The sequence below is a fragment of the Vidua chalybeata genome, chromosome 4, assembly GCF_026979565.1.
Source record: "Vidua chalybeata isolate OUT-0048 chromosome 4, bVidCha1 merged haplotype, whole genome shotgun sequence".
Taxonomy (NCBI): domain Eukaryota; kingdom Metazoa; phylum Chordata; class Aves; order Passeriformes; family Viduidae; genus Vidua; species Vidua chalybeata.
Window position 1 is genome coordinate 46396072 of NC_071533.1, and position 20119 is coordinate 46416190.

The 20119-nt window shown below is 34.7% G+C and overlaps 1 protein-coding gene across 2 annotated transcripts in view; it reads left to right on the forward strand.

Moving 5' to 3' along the window:
• The window catches only part of MARCHF1 (membrane associated ring-CH-type finger 1), a 225569-nt gene that overhangs the window by 130426 nt on the left and 75024 nt on the right, over positions 1–20119 (forward strand). For both annotated transcript variants that reach the window (XM_053941549.1, XM_053941550.1), the window contains exon 3: positions 6321–6460. In XM_053941549.1, the coding sequence (XP_053797524.1) occupies positions 6359–6460 (102 nt within the window). In that variant the 5' untranslated portion in view covers positions 6321–6358. The remainder of the gene's footprint in view (positions 1–6320; positions 6461–20119) is intronic.

Sequence of the window (20119 nt, forward strand, 5' to 3'; positions counted from 1 at the left end):
TTCCCAACTACAAACATAAAAACTAGAAGGACTACATAATCATTTAACCTTTTTTTTCCCTACTCAATTTCTCCAAGTTTTTTTTGACAGCAACCAGAGCAACAAGAATAATTGCTTACAATAATTATGCCACCATTATTATTGTCTAATGAGAACCCCATTTAAAAAAGCATTATTTCAGCTATTTGAGTCATACTTTTGCTCCCATGCATTCACTTCTAAGTCCTACTTTTGTATTTGTTTTCTGGAAATTTTGGTCAAAAATTGTCAATATTATTCAAATGCATATTCACATAACTATTAGCTTTTAGGTTAACATAATCTTTACTTATGTAAGGGACTAGTTATTTAAGCTGTTACCAGTAACTGCAGCATTAGGCCAGTAGGCCAGTAATTATTTATAACTTAAATCCGTTTATCCTGAAAAACCCTGAATAGGCCATCTGTCATGGCTTTCTACTAGCAGAGGTCAGATCATAAGTCAGATCATAAGTCATGATCACAATTTCCACTAGAAGGAGACAGTATGAAAAAGAGGTACTTGCAATAGTATATTTCAGTTAGTTTAGTGGTGAACAGCTATTTAATGGGCCTATTTAATCTTTATTAAAAAGGATACCAAATCTTCACCTTTGATAAATCTGTCACAAGTTTTCCTTAAGCATTTGGCTCTTCTGTCAACTCATTAGGTGGTGTACCCTTGATGACAACAAAAGCCTTCTTCAAAATATTTAGTAGATTTTTTCTTTATTATAATGCATGCAACTTAATTTCAGTAAGTGTTCGAAATACCTTCCAACAGAATATCAGTTTTCACCTTCTAACTAATTATAATTCAGGTCTTTAGCTTTTAGAAGAAAATAGCTGCAATTCAGTTTCCAGAGGTGACTCTGAATTTTCTACCAACTAGCATTCAGATTAACTGTTTCATGATATTGATCAGTCAGAGAATACCTACAGATTCGTATTCTTTATGCAAACTGGAGTCCCATGGGTTGCCAGTAAAGACTTAAGTAAATACTTGTGCAGGGAATCAATGTATTTTGTGTCTGAGAATAGTCTGCCCACCATATCATAGTGCTTTGTGTTGGCACAGAGAAATGGATTGTCATTATAAACATGCCAGTGCCTCTCCTCTGATGGTCTGGGATATATCTGCAATTCTCACTAATCACAGAATGGTTTGTGTTGGAAGGGCCCTTAAAGATCATCTACATCCAGCCCAACTCCCATGGGCAGGGATACTTTCACTAGACTAGGTTGTTCAGAGCCCCATCCAGCCTGGCCTTCAACACTTCCAGGGATGGGATATCTGCAGCTTATCTGGGAAACTTGTTCCAGTGCCTCACCACCCTCACAATGAAGAATTCCTCTTAATATCTAGTTTAAACCTACTCTCCTCCGGTTTGAAGCTATTCCCCCTTGTCCTGTAACTACATGTACTTGTAAAAAAGCTCTCTCCAGTTTTCTTGTAGTCTCCCTACAGTCTCCTACAGGTACTGGAAGGTTGTCACCCTAACCAGGAGTAAATTTCTTGCAAACACTGATTATTAACAATGGCAACCAGAAACCAATTTAACAGTTAGTTTTTATAAAATCATATACTAGAATATGAGGGCAAATGACTAATGCTAATGATGGTTGAAGTTACTGTTAAAGAGATTCTGAAAACAATCTGAAGTGAGGTAAGAAAAATTGAAGAGACTAGCAAAGATAAAGCAGCAGTGGCCTGTCCTGCCCCGGAGTTGTTACAGATTGAGTTACGAAGAGCAATGATATCTAAGCAGGGGGATAAGCCCTTCTTTCCAGCAGTGATTACCGCTGTCTGTATGACTGACCTCTCACAGGAGCAGTATCTGGACTGTTCACAAGCAAGAGCTTTCTGTGTTTAGGGTTGTCAGGAGAAGATGATTTATGACTGCCCAGAACTTTGTATTTGACAGAAAAACTTCTGTTAAAAATGCTTCTCTGACAAAGGAGAGATATTTCTTCTGTTGGACCGAGCATGGCCTTAAGCACATTTTGGTGTGTATACTTCTGGTATTTTAATGAAATCTGATTTTCTCTTTGTTCTTAAAAGTTAACTTAAATTCAGTATTAATGATCTATCCTTTCGTACAGCAGTGTTTAATAGTTAAATGATGCCTTTCAGGTATTTAACCATTATTGGGCTTTTAAAAAAATGTTACTTCTGTCTTTGTCTTCTTTTTTTATGTCAGTAGCTATATCTGCCTGATGCAAAGTAGATTTGATTTACAGCATAAATATATCCTTCATCTTCTGTAAATAAATCACATAAGAATGGGAAGAAACCTTAAGAAATAACTTTTAATTTTTCATAAACAGAACAAAGTCCTTTAAAGACTTACTGTAACTTCTTATGCCCCTAACTTCATGAGGTTGTTAATGCTTTAGCTTCTTATGGATTTTTGCATTTTAACATTTTCTGCTATTTCTGTATCTTCCCTGAAGAGTTTTCATCTGCCAAATGCTGGGTATGGTTTATCAGGTGCATTTACCAGTCATGTCTTTATTGTTGATTGAAGCTTTAATTTAAGCTGCTTGGCAGTCATGTATGGCTAAATATATGCAAACTCACAAAGCAAAAACATGTACTTTGTTCTTGTTCTCAACTCCATGTTTGAATCAAGGCTGTTTTCCTTCCTACTTGGGAGTCTGATGCATCTGAAATTTAGGAGAGGTCCTGAGGGAGGGGTTAGGCACCCTTTCACTGCTCACCTGTAGCAGTAGCACATACAGTTGCATCGCTTTTTGAAGGTCTGAGGAAAATTCAACAGAGATGTTTAACCTTGGATGAGCAAAGCATTCCCTTGAAGAGCAGCTGTGATATTAACAGCAAGGACCTTTTAGAAAGCAAAGTCATATTTGAGGATGGAATAGAGGTTGCTTATGAAAGTAGATCAAAAACTGCATCAGCAAATACAGACATTTATACAGTATCTAAATGTATAAAAGTTGTGGGTTTTTTAAACATTAAATCAGTTGCCATAAATATACATTTCTCAAGAATGTGCCATAGTTGGCAGTTTGCAAACTTAAACAAACTATAACTTCTAGCAAACTTGGTTATAATAATGTAATGTCAAATACTCTAGAGAGCAGCACTGATTCTGTGATGATGTTTTGAAAGAGCCGCATAGCTAAGTTAAATGACAACTCTATTTTGTCTTTACAGGTAGGGAAAAGCATTTAGATGTGCATAATTGGGTTTATTCTTCCAGTAGTGCCCTAGAAGCACTTCTGAAAACAGTCATTAATAAACATGACATGTTTGAATTCCAAATTTTACATGCACTTAATGCAGAGGTGTTTGTTTGATTATGTATATCCAGCAGCTATACAAGAAAGCTGGTACCATTATAGTCTTGATTGGTGCCATCATTCTAGGTATCAACTTAATGATTTTTGTGCATGTGTGCTTGTTTTCTGTTGGTCTCTGAATTTTTTTTTAATGAGGCTTGAACATTAGGTATTATATTAGGTATTATACAGGTTCTTTAGTTGGTTGCTGCAGGTATCAGTCGGGAAGATAAGACTTCTCTAGCTTGGTGGCCTTTCGTGCTATTTTAATTTCATGCTAGACTCAAAAAATTAGTCCTCTGTTTGGAGAGGCAGAAGGTACTCAGCGCTTCTAATGATATAAATTTTTACAGATAATTATCACATTTGTATGTGGAAAGTAATTTCCCCCCCCCCAAACTTGAAAGAACCACTGGTGAACCACCACAGCACTGAGATATTACTGTACTTCTACAGCTGTTGACACAATCACATATATTCTAATATGAATTTATTTATCTTTTTAATATAGAAGTAATTTTAAAACCTGAGGTTGAGCTTCTTATTTGTAGAAAGTTTTACTGTCATTATATTGTTATGCTATGCTAAATTTTCCTTGTGAAACACAGCAGTCATAGGATAATAACTGGCTGGTTAATAAAAGCCAATGGCTTACTTGTGACACAGAAATAGCAGAAGCTGTCAGAGATTTGTATTGCATCCAGCCCATCAATTAATGGTTTTATACAAATTAGAATAATTGATTAGAAGTCACAGCTTGGTAAGACTCAGACAAGAGATACATAATGAATAACAGTGACTGTATTTATCTTAGCAGAGCTCAGCATTGAAGGCTATTTGTATTTCAGTATTCCTGTAGCTCTGCTCCTGGAATATTTTGATTGTCTGCCAAATCATGCAGCTAACAAATACCATCACTTTGATTGCTGTTGGGAATCTTCGAACACAGAGAACAAAACTTAGCTTAGATAAAAAAGCAGTGTGCTTTGTGTTCAATTTCCTGCTGTTCTGTGATAGCAGTTAGATTCAGGTAAGGACTGAAAATCATGACTTTTGTTACCTGAATCTGATTATGCTCCTGAATTAAGCATATAAATTCTTTTCTCTTGTTATATTTGTGAACTCTTTTTAGATATATTATTCTTTTATTTTATTCAACTGGCTAGTTTTTAATACATCATCCTTAACCTTCTTTTAGCATTGATATTGTACAAGATGAACAATAATTGTGTGTCCCTTTGCTTGGCTAAATTATAAGCAAAAATTTTCTTGCCTTAAAAGATATGAAGTAATTCTTCTATTGTTTTAAAAAAATCTAGAGCTGATGAATTCAGCTTGCTTTCAGGAAATTTATTTGTGGTGGTTCTTCAGGTGTATGAGAAAGAGCAAAGTTAATCTTTCACGATCTGGACAGTGGCAGTTATTTTGATTACTCAGGGCAAAAAAAAAGATTTGCAAATCTTCCAAAGGGTTCTGCACACCACGGAGACCAAAATAGGATTGTACCTATATTCAAATGATTCTTGTCTTCACAGGTACAGGCAGTATAGAAAGGATTGATTGATCACTTTTTGTATCTCACATTAAGACTTCAAGAGACCAAAAAATTGTAAAAATCAGTTAATATATTGTCTCACTCACCTAATCATCTCCAGTACAATAAAGCTAAGGTGGATTTCCACTTATTGCTATTGGTTCCATGAGGTTGCATGGGGAATTCAGCTTTGTGCATTTCATATTTTGAAAACTAGATATTAATGTTTAAGTGTGGAAAAGGTAGAGCTGACATTTTTCAGGAAGGGGTTGTACTTTGCCAGACTCAGAACCTGGAAAGATGAAATTTGCTGTAAATAGATACATAATTTGTGTCCTGCATGGAGATATTGCAGAAAAAATAAACTTAAGTTACAAGTGCATAATATTCAATGGTGCTGCATAGTGCCATGGGAGGTCTTTAGCTTTATTGTATTTATGTTCCAGTTTTATTCAGTCTATTGCTGCCCTTACTTGGAAAACTGGGCACTCAGTCTGGTAGTTTAATCTTCCTGTTTATTATGTTTCATGATTCTACAGAATAATACATTTTAAATTACAATCTGTTATAAACAACCAGATTGGAGATTGCTTCAGATGTTGAGAATAAAATTGCTCTAAGTTGTTTTTTTGTTAATTAGCAAAGTTTTGCACTGAATACCTCCATTGCCAACTTCATTTGGGAAAGAACAAATTGTGATATTTTAAACATACTTATGAAGGTTTCTTATGTTTAATAGCATGTTTTACTAATGCTGCATTTCCAGAATGCGGTAGTGTTACTTAAAAGGTATTTTGTTATTGTTTCAAACTAAAAGTAAATTCAGAGGCAATTTGTAGTTGGCACATAGCATTTATTTCTGGTGTGCCTACATTAGTTTTTGCTATTTACAACACATCCTAGCATAGCACTTGAAGATGAACCAGGTATTCTGGAGTGTCTGGGCATGGGTACACACAGGTTTGTGTGTTTTCACACTGTTTATTTGTATCTAGTATCTGCTACTGCTTTAAGGCTATTTCTCCTTGTTTCAGTGAATGTGGGGGTTTGTATCCAAATGCTATATAGTTTTTGGCATGGTGCTAGTCTCAGAGGTATTCTGTAATAAAGTCCCTTTAAAATAAGAGTTTTTAAAATAAAGTTGCAACTTGAGGAAGATTTAACATGGAGACTATTTGCTGACACTAAAATAGTATTAATGCATGTAAGGTGTGCTGAAAGTGCATGACTCTTTTCTAAACTTTATGGTTTAGCATTTTGAAATACTTTAGAAAAACATGTTCTTTTAAATAAATACGTTAGAATAAATATTTTCTAAATACTTTAAAAAAATGTTCTTTTAAAAATATGTTTATTAGCTTGTTCAGATATAACTTAAAAAGCTGTTTTTAAAGGCATGTGTCCAGAGACATGCACACAATGAATTCAAAGTGTCAATGTTTCAGGGACTCTAAATTATTTTCAGAATTTCAGAAATTGAGAAGGGATAAGTGGAAGGAGAAAATGTTGGGCTGGTGCCAAGCGATAGCTCGTAACCCTCACAGACTTCCAAACAGCACAAGAACACCCGAGGTCTCAGGTGATACTTCACATAACTCTACTTTGGTGAGTGAAAAGTTGCATTTCGTGACGGTGGCATGCTCAGGACTTGAGAGGTCTTAAATTTATTTTTAAAACTGTACTGTTTGCTATTGCTTGCATTTCCTCCGTGTATGAAACCCTTTGATAAAACATCTGTTTACTCTTTCTGTTTGATTTTTTTTTGGTCTTCTATGTTATGCATGGTTCATTCTGACTTGCATGCTGTGTCTATAAATCAGTATTGATGTTTTGTAAATGGTGAAGTCTTTAAGCAGGAGATGACTGAATATGGATCACTTGCATTCTTTGTGATCCTAATGTGCAATGGCATTTGGTCCCTGATGAATACAGCTGGACATTATCTAAAGGCACCTCATTTGCTCTTTGTTCCTGCCTGTAACAGGAACAAAAGTATCATGTGTCTAAACTTGTGTCAGACAGCTGGATTTTAAAATTACCGTCATGTATTAAAAATGCTGTTGCAAGAGATGGTTGAGTTTCTGCATGCAAAGCTATTGATAGTAGATGTTCAGGCAATGTAAAGTTGACAGTTTACATGGTAGAGTTAAAATGTATCATGTGAAACTGAATAAAGTTACTCATTGATAAGAATTTTAATCCCACAGTTTTTGTTCATTGAAATAAAGCCTCTTACCTCAGTAGACCTGGCCAGGTGAGTAAGAACTGGTACTTGTATGTAAAGGCTTCCAACTGCCCCATCACTAAGCAAAAATTGTCTGCTTGTTTTAATTCAACTGACAGTTTCAGGCTACAGCAAGAATGAATATTTGAAACGTATCCAGTTCAACATGCCTGCTGCAATTTCATTAATGAATGTTAAATAGGCACTGTATTTCCCTATCCTAAGAAACAGGAGTGATCAGGAAATATTGCCCTGCAGTTCTTGAGACATGGGCAGGGTGACATCTAAGCTAAAAGGTGAATAATTGTTCCCAACCACTGAAGAAATGTGATAGTCCAAATGAAGAGACAGTGGTCTGCTTGAAAGCTGTTGAAGTTTTGGTGAAATAAGGCCCCTAATTAATGTGGCAAAATTATCATGTTCAGTGGTAAATTATATAGAATATAAGTTTCTGCTGCAGAAAAGACCACAAAAAGGCAGCATAAAAAGCTGCAAATTTTATAGTTTATTATGTATATATATCCTAGAATATTGTTTTAGTTCACTTTTATCTAGAATACTTTACTTTCAGAGAAATAAAAGGAAATTAAAAATCAAGGATTCTATGAAAAAAGATGTTAAGTATATTATCCCCACATTTAATTATTCTTGCTATTTTATTTTTAAATTTTATTTAATTGCTTTTACTATTTAGCTATTAATAGTAATAGGAGGTAGCTATTGAAGAATTGGGATATGTGGAAATTTGCATGTTTTGATTTCTGCTTGACTGCTATTCAACATTTAATTTGGTTTGATATTCATGAGATAAGCATTCCAGTCTACCAGCTGGGATTTAGAAATGATGAACTGGAAATACAGTTCAGAACTGGTGAATCCATAGACTTAGCATCTTTTAACATTATTAATATTAAAACTTGTTCAAAAATAAGTTTGCATGTAGACTGCTGCTTAGTTGATGAAGTATGTAAGAAAGCCAGAGAAATAAACTACTGAGGACAATCTTGTATGTTATTTAATATCGTGACTGGCTGTAGAACAATAATCTTCACAAGAGGAAATAATACAATAATGTCTCTTGAGGCCTGCTAAGCTTTCCTTTTCATTTTCTTTGCTTCCCACTCTCTCAACCATTACTTTTTCTGTTCCTTACACCTGAAGAAAGTGATATTCAGTATAAGCTTTTGCTAGCAATGTCTTTCTGACTTGCAGGATGTTGACTGAAAATCCTTATTTCACTTGTGAACATTTTTAATCTGAAATTTTGTTTGAAATCAATTTTGATTTTCCTTAGTAGTCATTGCCTTTTCAATATTGAAAGATTTTCTGGCTGGTCTTGAGTGAAGATACAGAGTTTAGCACTGGAAACTGAAAAATAATTAAAAAGCAGAAAATAAAGAATATAGTAAATTGTTCTAATTGTACCGAGCAACTTCTGATGAGCTACTCAAGCCCCTTCTTTCTGAATTAAATTTCATTTTTCAGTGCATTGCAGCTCCTCTGTGGACCTGATTGCCTTAGTATGGGTTTATTTGGTGAGACTTCTGCCCATGTGAGTCTGTGTTGTGAAGACACAGCTCTTTGCTTCTTTATTCTGTAGGTGACAAGTCTGGGTTTGGAAGGAGGCAAGGTGGAATGTAGAATGCATCTTTTTTTGACCTCTGCCATATGCTTTTGTGTACACTTCTGATTCAGCAGAATGTCATCTTTATTTCAGAACTGCAGCTAAGGCATTGAAAAATACTTTTAATTTAAAACTAAACCCCAAAGTGGGCATTTCACAATGCCACTTTTCCGAAGGAAAATGATCTGAAAATTGCAAGCAACTCTCATTAATTTTTCTCAGAATCCTAGGATACTGGGATGGAAGAAATCTCAAGGATCATCTGGTCCAACCTTTCTTGGCATAAGCACGATATAGACAAGAAGGCACATCAGCCTGTCCTGCTCGGTCTTAAAAATATCTAATGTTTGGGAATCCAACACCTTTTCTTCGGAGTTTATGTCAATGGCTCATTGTTCTCATTGCAAAACATTTTCCTCTTGAAAGTTTTGAATCATTCTGTCATCAAAGGAGGCATAAATTCACAAAAAATATTGTTTAATATTGTAGTTTATTGGATTTGGGGTTTGTATTGGTAGTTTTAGATTCATAGTGAGTAATTTTTTTTTTATACTCAAAACAATTTCATATAGTCAATTAACTTTGTGTAGTAGAACATAAAGCTGGAATTGACTTTGCTCTGATAGCTAGAAATCGTCTCTTCATCAAGCTGAATTTATTATCAGTTTGTTTCTGTATACATTGTTTTGAAACTTCCAAGATTCATCCTTTGTAATGTTCATCATATTTTGAGAGACCTGTAATACAACTATCCCTTTTCGTCATGGTTTCCATGTTACCATGAGTATCTTAAAAGCTCTTGTCTATTCCTGCTCCAGCTTGAACAGGAATGACCAGTTTTGCACAATATTCCATATCAAGCTTTCAGTTCCTAACAATTGTAACACTGTTGCCTGCTAGTAGCACATTTATCATACTGCATAGATTTAGAATCACTTTATTGATACTTTTTTGTAGCTGCTATTTTAGTTTTGAGACCTCTAGACTATGTTGACCTTTAATACGTGAAGACTGTATCAAATCAGATTATTAATGTTATTCTATCCTTTCTATTCACCAGGCAATATGCAAATTCATCTCTTTTTCATTTTTCCCTTTCTCTGATATTTTCTAGAATTGGGGAAAGAATAGTAATGTTTTCTCCTTTTCTTGAAACAAATCTAGATGTTGAAAACTCATAATTTTATGCAATAGTATTTGCAGGGTTTTTGTCTTCTGAAAAGATAATAGATGTAATTGAAAATAAGAAATTGAAAATTATTCCTTCATTAATCAGTCTGTGCTGACAGTATTTATACTGTGATTCTGTAAGCATATGTATATGTGGCGAGTTCAAATTATTTTGATGGGAACACATAAATATGTATTAACATTGATTAAGCAATTTGCCTAGAAGCAGTTCTGTGTCTATTTTTTGCAGAGAGTCTAGCATTTCTCTGGGTCCTAGTTCAAAACTTGAGCATTATTATAATCTATGTTCCCAATTGTTATTTGTAGCCTCTTCTGCACAGGGCATGGGCTGGTCCTTAATTCAGCACCTCATGTGAAACACATGAAGCTAATGGCACAAGAGCACATACTTAGTGCTGAATTGTAGTCATTAGTACGAACCACTTTTCCCTGTTGTATTCCCAACCAGAATTATGGGTGAATATATGTGGAAGTATAGTCAGGTGAGTAACTAGATAATTTGTGTTTCTGTACGCAATTGAAATGTAGAAGTCATGGCAAATCATCAAGCATGTAATTTAATTTAACTCTAAGGAAGGATTTCTTTTTATGCAAGCAAATGATACCATCTGCTTCTCCAAGAGAAAGTAAAATATGATTATGAATGATCTGTTTGACACAGGTAGATCTCATGTTGCCACGTATGATTTTGACTAAGAAAGCAAATAGTAGTCGATGGTCATTATAAAACATAATTAAACAAAACAAGGAAAAGTGTGGGTTTTGAGGATTTTTTGCTGTTCACCCTGAAAGACAGTTCAGTCCCCCACACCTGCTTTCTCACTTAATCAGTGGGATGGGGAAGAGAAGCAGCGGGGAAAGGTCAGAAAAACCATGGCTTGAGATAAAGACAGTTTAATAGGCAAGGCAAAAGCCACACATGAAAGCAAAGTAAGAAATTTACCCCCTGCTTCCCATGCACAGTCAGGTGTTCAGCCATCTCCAGGAAGGGTGGGCTCCATCATGTGTAACAGTTACTTGGGAAGAAAAATGCCACTTTGAATGTTTCTGCTTCCTCCTCCTCCTCCTTTCAGATTTATATGCTGAGCAGGACACCATAGAACATGATTTATCCCTTTGGTCATTTGGGATCAGCCCACCTGGCTACGTTCCCTCCCAACTCCTTGTGCACCCCCAGTCTCCTTGCTGGTGGGGTGGGGAGAGGAGCAGAAATGTTCTTGGATGTAAGCCTTGCTTAGCAAAACTGAAACAATCCTGAGATGTTAACACTGTTTCCTGCAAAAATTGAAAACATAGCTCCATGCGAGCTGCGATGATGAAATTTAACTATTCCAGCCAAAACTAGTACAGGTTTTCCTCCTGTGATGATAAAGTGAGTAGCTGGGAGTTAACTGTAAATTATGCTGTGTGAGAGTTCTAATAGTGTAAGAATGATTTTATCACTATATGGTCTTTAAAGGTTCCATCTAACCTTAACTATTCTTTAAATCTGTGATCTTTATCTAAATACCCAAACTTAATTTCAGAACAAGAAAGATTTCATCATTGGAGTTTGAAATGTTTGGCTGCCTGATTTTCATAAATATAATGTAATTCCTTGATGAAAATCTTCTGAAGTAGGGTGCATCTAAGTTTCCTTTTATACTGCAAGTCTTGAACTGTTAATCTGACAGGGAGTGATGGGATGTTTCAGATCTGTATTTTAATTTGTTATAAGAAAGCCACATAATTTAAAACTCAAAAACTAGATGTGACAAAAGAGTAATTATCTAAGAATATGGAGTTGTTTTCTTCTGAATTATCATCTTATTTCTATAACTATTAAGTAGCTTTTATGAATAAGGCTGCAGAACTTAAAGGTCTCTATAGACACTGGTTTTTAAAATATAGTAATAACATCAATATAATAGCCAAACATGTACATAGTACATGCAAGTAAAACTATGGAAGAGAGAGATTACGCAGAGAAATGTAATTTTAAAAGGTGCAGAATTGTTCACCAGTATAATAAATTGCATTTCCCTAAGTATCTGTTCATGTTAAAATTAGGAAAACTGCTCCTTGTACTGTAGGTGTTCCACATCCTTCTGCACAGTGCAGCATGCTGCCCGACAGGGCAATTGTTTTAACGATGTATTGCTTTACCATTTACAGGATCAGCCTAAGCTGTCAGTGGCCTCAGGAGCCATGCCACCCCAGGCCAATCTTGTTGATTTTCCTTATATTTAAAGCCAATTAGTAGTTGTAACCTTGGTTACCATCACCTTCTACGTTCCGTTCTCACTGTGAATGTGATAATAAGGATGTAAAGTTGTTAAGAGCTCATTTATCTTCCTTTTCTATGCATACATAAACAATGAGAGCAAGGTGGATGTAGGCCAAAGCTTTTGGGTAAGTCTCCCCCAGTGTCACTTAATTATTTATGAGTAATAAAGATATGGTCAAGTTTTTACATATTTGACCAGTGATTTCAGTTAGACTTCCCCTATGACAGACTTAAAATGACAGTCCTCACTTAAAGAATTTTTATTTTGCTTTTTCTAACCAAAAGTGGAGGCTACATAGAAAATTAATAGTGCTTTGAATTTGTACACACAAAAATAATATAGGAGGAAAAAAGAAAAAAGAAAAGCTTATCTGAATGCTTTATCTGAATGAATAAGGTTTCAATATTGTTATAATTATTAATATTATTATTATAATACTGTCATGTTTTATTTAGCTTTATAACTCAAATTATATTTCAGGTTTTTTTTAGCTGTTAGGTTTCTGAATTTATTATCAGTGAAATTTGCCATAAAATATTTTTCTCTAGATAAAATTACTATAAGAAGACATTGACGTAAAATATGTGTTAAATGTCTGCGTAACTGTTTGAATAAGTTGTATTCAACCCTTTATTTTCCCCAGAACATTTCATGCATCTGCAGTGTCTCACAGCAACATGTGCTCACAAAATTGCTTCAAATCTATTTCATATAAATTATTCATAATTTGTTTCCTTTTTGTATAATTGAAGCTGTCATTAATCTTTCACTTAGGGAAAAGGAGCATAATTTCAATGTAGAATTTAATGCCTATTAATTTTTTTTTAGCTTTGAAGATGAGAGCTATGTCTGACTACATGCGAGTCTTTCACATAACTTTTGACTGAAAATTCAATAAATTATTTTTCTAGCAATTTTTCATATGTTCATAAAAATCTTATATTTAAAGTATGTAAAATTCTAGGTTATGTGATGTAGCATTACAGATACTGAAACAAGAGGGAATTGCCAGATCACCATTTAGTTTCTATCTGGCAAATGAGTTCTTGAAAATGAGAAAATCAGACAGGGCCAAGTAATTAACCTAAGTTTTTTATAAGGTGAAATGAGTTATTCTCATTCTAGCTCAGTGAAGCCCTCAGTATCATCATTAAGTGAACACATACACCGTAGTGGGGAAGTCAAGATGATAGGAAGCATCAAAGAAATCTCTGCTCATTCATTTATTATCAGAGTAATACCAGCAAGGACAGCTATGAAAGCATATAATGTTCGGAAAAAAGGTAGTGGTGGAAGATGATAATGCACTTTATCTTGTTTAAAATCCCAATGTAATACAAAATGTTTAAGTTAAATTGCAACTTGTTAATTTATATTCCCAAGCCTGAGGTTCCCTAGTATTTGTATGATATTTTGCTGTCCCATACTACTTGAATTATAAGATCCAGCCACAGCTTAAAGATAAGCTCTCTACTGTGCTGACTACTGCAGTTTGTGTAACTCAGTGCTGTAAACAGAAATATGTATGCATAATTTATTTAAATAGTCTATACTGATACCATTTGCATGCTAGCAAATATGTGAAGTTTAAGTTTGTGTAGTGTGTATATATATATATGTGTGTATTTCAACCCTGCTAGTTTAAATTTTACCTAATCATGTAAGTTCGTGCAGCTTCTGCAACAGGGTTCATTCTCACTGTGAAGTGGTTTGCGAAATAATGATTGCTGCAAAATATATTCTAAAATATATTCTTAAGAGGAAAATAGGGTTTTATGTACACACCTAGAAGCCATTTCCTACATTCAGGTTAGTCCATATGTTTTGTTAGAGACAGGAGCTGGAAGAAGAAGAAACCTGCAAAGCTACAGGGAGCTGTGTATCTCCCTAGATGCATCCCTGACGTATTCTTCTGCTTTGCTCTCCTCAGTAAAAGTCTTCCCAACACTAAATTGATTTGGTGTTGGTTTTGTGTCCTAGGAGGCTACGCAGTGCAGCACATCTCTGCAGCTGTGCTTCCACTGCACTGCTGTGCCAGAGCATCATGGATCCATTTCAGCACTCCTTCAGCACTGTGTTCCAGCCAGGCTGGGGGCTGGAATTCCTGCAGATAATGAGCCTGCACGTGTCAGGGCTGTCATGTGAGCACCTACCCTGGGTAGAGATAGCCTGAGTCCTGATGGCAGCTCGCTGTCATTCTTTCTTTTATCCTATAGAGGTGTCTGTAGCATAGAAGATAAGTAGGGCCTCTTGAAATCTGCAGCATGCATGATTTTCCTTTTTATGCAATTTTGATGGAGAACTGAGGTGGAATAGGGTCTGGGGAGATATCATACTTTCAAATAAAAGATAACCGGTATAAGCAGATTCTTTCGAAAATATGGTCTCAGAAGTCTCTGAAATGGAATGTCTCTGTTTTTGTATTATCAGTGTCACTGAACACTTGCCATTGCAGCTGGAATTGTGGTGTTTCCTTTAAACAAAAAATGGCAAAAGAAAGTGCAGGAGCAGAAAAGGAATCACAATTATTGTGTAGGTTAAAGCACTGACTTGTGTTGTATGTAACTTCCATGTAACTTTGTGAAAGTAATTTCTACTATATTATTTCAGCCTTATTAATATGAACTAATGAACACTTTGATGAAATTTCACTTAAAATAGTAAGTGAAATAGTAATAGTAATTCACTTGAGACTCGAGAAAGTGTTAGACTTATCCTGGTTGATAGAGGGAGGATTTAATAACTTTGGATAATTAATACAAGGAAGGGGGAGAAAATAGAGCAGAAGACCTAGTTTTTTTCTCAAGATGAATCAACAGACAGGCTGTAGTTCAGTGGTTGTTCCACAGGAGATGGAGATAACTGGCTGAACCAGGCACCCTGCTGCAATTTCAGAGGCATGCAAATATTTGTCTTAGAAATGCCAGTCCTTTCAATTTCATTGACATAGGTACGTGGTCAAAGATGGCCATATGTGGATGCTGACCATAATCACTTGTGTTGACTCTGCTGACTGAGAAAAAATACTGCTTGTGACCTTGTTAGGCTAATTACCTCTGGGGTTAATCTGTTATTCCCTCCCCCTGGCCTTTTATAAAGTATGAGATGGGAGTAATAGGATAAGGTTAAGAAGGGGAAATTTAAACTGAAGGTGAAGACCATTATCTTGCCAATAACATGACTTAGGCTGCTGTGTGATTTTATATTGGGGTTACAGAAATCCCATGTCTGTGATCCTTGAAATTTGGAATGGAAATGGAAATATTTGATATGATATTTTTGTTAGCTTTTTTCTGTCTCTGATTTTCTGTCCATGTAGGTTTTTTCCTGTTTCTAAAGGAAATATTTTCCTCCTTCTAAAGGAAATATTTTCTAGGATACTAAAAGTAGTCCTGGAAAGACTTTCGTTTTGTTTGTTTTAAGATTAGGATTCTAAATTGTGTGTGAAAAAAACACATTAAAATTTCTTTTCTGAAAAGATAGTTGGCTGTAAAATATTTGAATTGAAAATGACAGATTATCATTTTTCTATGAACTTTTATTCCTTCCACAGAAATTAATTTAATAGCTTGTAGAAATTTTGCCTCCCTTTCTTTCCTGTGTTAAAGAAAGGAAAAAAAAAAAGGTCAAAAATGTGCAGGAACAAATACTGAGAGAAAAAAAATAAAATGGAAGGAGATAGAAGGTTGTATTAATTCCATGCAATCCCATTTTACTCTTCCTAGATATTATTTGGCTCCTATATTGTCTTGAGTCCCAGAGAAGAATCTGTTGCAGGGCTATCTTTACTCTTAGTCTGTCCATAATTGGCATTTTCAGTATAGCCATTGGAATAAATCTGTAAGAGAAATATGTAAATAAGGGGGAAAGGTGTATTGTGGGATAAAAAGTGGTTGTAGATAAAGCTCATTTGCTGTACAGGCCATTAATTTGAACTTGTGTTGTCCCTAGAAGAATCTCCCAAACAAGCAAATGAAAGGAAAACCCCCAAACCTGAGATGTCTGCAGACTTGTTACCTTTTGTAGTTCATAGAGAAGCTCTTGAGTTCAGACTCTGACTTGTGTAAATTTGAAGGCAGGCAGAATAAACTTACGTGTACTGAAATCGATGGAAATGAGGTCATTGAGCAGAGGTGCATTGATGCTGCTCCATCTAATTGCAAACTCACAGTAGAGGAAAACAACAGCAGCAGTGCAGGTGCTTCTGAGAGCTCCCAGGGTGCTCTGTTAGTAGTGGGGTGCATCAAAACTGTATCTATATTATATATATAATATTTCATCTATTTGATGCCAAAATAATTGGATTTTTGTATTATGGAAACTTGTGTTTATTGAATCGTGTTTGATGTTTGTTTTCTTGGGTAATAATATTCCAGAATGTATTAATTGCTTCATGTAATTTTTGTAATCTATAAATATTAATGCTTTTGAAATGTTAATAACAGCTGATAAAAACAAAATGCAGAAAAATGAGTTATTCAATTAATCAATTTAAATTATAATTGCATGAATAATTACTAAATTGTCAAAACATCAATAATTGTGTGTGTTGAACTACAGTAGTATGAGATAGGTTGAGTATTTTATGTAGACTAAGTATGATTTCCTTTCAGTTTTGTTGCTCTTGTGGGTTAAGGCCATTTTGTTTAGAACTGAGATTATAAAGTTCTGAAGATCTCATCTTGTGAATAGCCAGTTCAAGACACTCATGTCTTTTTTAAAGAAGTACTAATGTCCCAGTACTTTAAATGTCTAGTGATGCTACCTATCTGAAAATCCTGGTCTGTAATCAAAAGGGGTGTTTTCAAATGAGTGAAGATAAATTTTGAGTTTAAGGCATTGTTTTGGGATTTCATAAAAATGATCTGCCTTTCAGGAAACAAAAAGAAGTTATATGTTCAGAATATCTGAAGTGATGCATCTCAGAGTTGATGTTACTGATATCAAGGTCCCACAGTGGAATTTTTTTAAATAATGAGAGGGTGATTCAGACAGGATTTTTTAAAAAAAATATTATTATGTAAAGGAGAGAGAGAGAGTGGAATGAGGAAGATAATGGAGGAAAAAAGGGAAAAAAAGTGAATACTGTATTGTGAGTACTGACAGATGTCAACTCCACTTTGATAAGTATCTTGTACAACTCTGACTTCACTTGTTCTCTAAAGCAAGTTTGTTTTTTTCCAAATGCTTTATCACACCATATTCACAGTTCACCTTGGCTTCTGTAGTAAGCAGTCTCAATTAGCTGAATATTCACTGTGCTGACACTTCCAGCTAAGTGCAATTTTAATGTACTTTGGGTGCCTACACTTTTGACATGCAAGTGTATTTAAAATACAGTGTAAACTTTTTTTTTTTTGGGGGGATATCTATCACTAATCTGTTGTTTTTGAAGGTCTGTTCTAGGGAAACGGAGTTTTTATGTGCAACATCATTGACAGGAATCACAAAGAGTCATCTTGCTGCACTTTAGTCATTGGAACATTCATTTTTCCTGCTTGATCTTGTATGTTGATCATGTTTCTTTCTCAAAATAGACACAGAGAACATACAGGATGACATAATTAATGTAAATGTGCTTTTTGGAAACCTTTTTCCCATGGATGCAAAAAGTGATTAAAATACAAAGAATTCTGCAAAGTGGAACATTAAAACTTTCTTTGGATGCTGTAAGTGACCTAAAAGTTTTTTCTTTAACATAGACAAAAGTTTTCAAGTAATATATCTTCATTTATAGGGTTGAATCAAGAAATTTTAACTACAGTATCATCTTGAAAGTAGGGCCCCTTCTTCTTTAAAAGAAAAAAAAAATCTTTTTATATGAGTTCTCCTAGTGAGGTCAGATGTGAAAGATTTTTCAACTCAGTGTTTAGTTTGATGGACTGTTTACAAAGAGGTTTTTAACAATGTGGGCTACAGTAACACACATTCATGCTTTGGTGAAACAGTGCCTCACATGGAAAATGTGGGGCTCATCAGCTTCTGTGATGCATAAGGTGTGCAATTTCTGTAGCAATTTTGCATATTAATTCTCAATTCGAAGTGGTTAGTACAGCAGTTGGTTTCTTGCAGGTAAAAATAAATAACTGAAAGCAACTTAATTTTGTACATGAGAAAATTCTACATGTTTTGGCTATCTATGTATTTATTTTTGGGAGGCAATTAACCACATAAAGGCCAGTCAGAGTGGGATCTGTGCGTACCTGTGCATTCATGCTTTCTGGAGTGACTGGCAAATTGTGTGCATTAAAATGTGGTTTGGAGTCCACCATGTACTTTAATTAAACAACCACCAAAAAAATTCACTACAAGGAAAGAGTCTCTTTTGTTTTTTGAATCTTTTATTTTTTGTCATCTGGAGATCATATCATTAGGAATTTTGTTTCTGGGGGCCGTTGTCTGGAGGTTTTCTGTTCTATTTTTCTTTTTTTTTTTAATTGCAAGCTACAGGTAAACTCTTTCTTTACCAAAATATGTATAAAGGTGGAAGAATATCTGAGAATTTAGTTTTCTGTTAGCTCATAGGGAATCAGACCAAGTTTACTAGTGACTTTTTCACATGTGAAACAATGTAGTGGGTTGGATGAGACCTGACCTGTATGCTCTTTGTTCTAAATTGGGAGGTTACTAACCCAGTGTATTTCTCCGATTACAAGTTTTTGTTTTGCTTTAATACAGATTGCCTCCTGCAGAGAAATAAGCTAAAAAGCATTCTCACATGCTTGCAGACTTGCAGCAATAGCTCTCTGGCAAAGTAAATATAATTCTTAACTTAATCTATTAGAACTTCTCTTGAAAACCTAATGTATTTACTTGAATTAAATGAAGTAGTGCAGCTTTGAGTATTTTTCTGCATTATTTTATTAGATACAGTTTAAAACCAAAGATAAATGGGGTAGACTCCATGGGATAAACTCCTATTGTGGCTCTATGTAAAATAATAAGTAAAATATATTTCTTTTAATGCAATATTGCTAAAAACAAAGCAGAACAGTTCTCCAGTGCGGCTTAGTAGCTTCTGGTTTTCCCTGCAGATAGTAGAGCATCTACTTTGATTCACAACATTTTATTTTTTTTACAAATAACTTGAATTTATTTTGTAGCTTACCTACAAAATAACATCTGTGTTACCACAGAATTGTCAGTGGTGGTGTAGACATCTCTGTTCAAACAAGCTGAGAACTTCTTTAGGGCTTTCTGCACACTACCACAGTCTCAGGGTTAGTGCTTAGACCCCTTGAAATCTAAAATGTGATAAAAACAAAAATATGATATAAAAAAATGGAGAATCAGTAAGTTATGGCACACATGAATGATGCAAAGTTTGGCAGTTTTTGTTTTAGTTATTTCATAAACCTTCCTTTTGCCTTGGACTGATTGCAAACACCAAGAAATGTAACTGCTTCAAGATTTACTGGCTGAGTCTTTACATTATTCCATTAGCCACCTCAAGATGCTTCAAGGACATTACTACTACTCCTGTTGTTATTGCTATTATAAATATTTACATAAAACAAGAAATCAGAACATTTGCATTATTTTTTCAATAATATAAAATTTATAAATACTTTGGGAAAGGATGAATATTTCCACATCAAACATGAGAATTAAATTACTGATAAGTTTTCTGTGCCATGAGAAAGAATGAGGAGAGAAAATATATTTTACTGTTTTTTTTCTAAATGGTGTGTGTGAGGAGATTTATATATGTGATACTGAAAACCAGGGGGTTTACATGTTCACTCCTTTCCCCTTCAGACCCAATATTAAATGAAGCCCAAGACTCAAGACAAAGAAATGACAGCTTTTAAAATACATTATTTAGAAAGCTAAGAGTGAAAATTTAATGTATTCCCATGCGTTTGACCTGTAGGTTATCTTTAAAACAATATAAAAAAATTAGATTCAGCAGGTTGTCTGTGAATAACGTGTCTGCTCAAGAAAGCTTATTAGTTTTC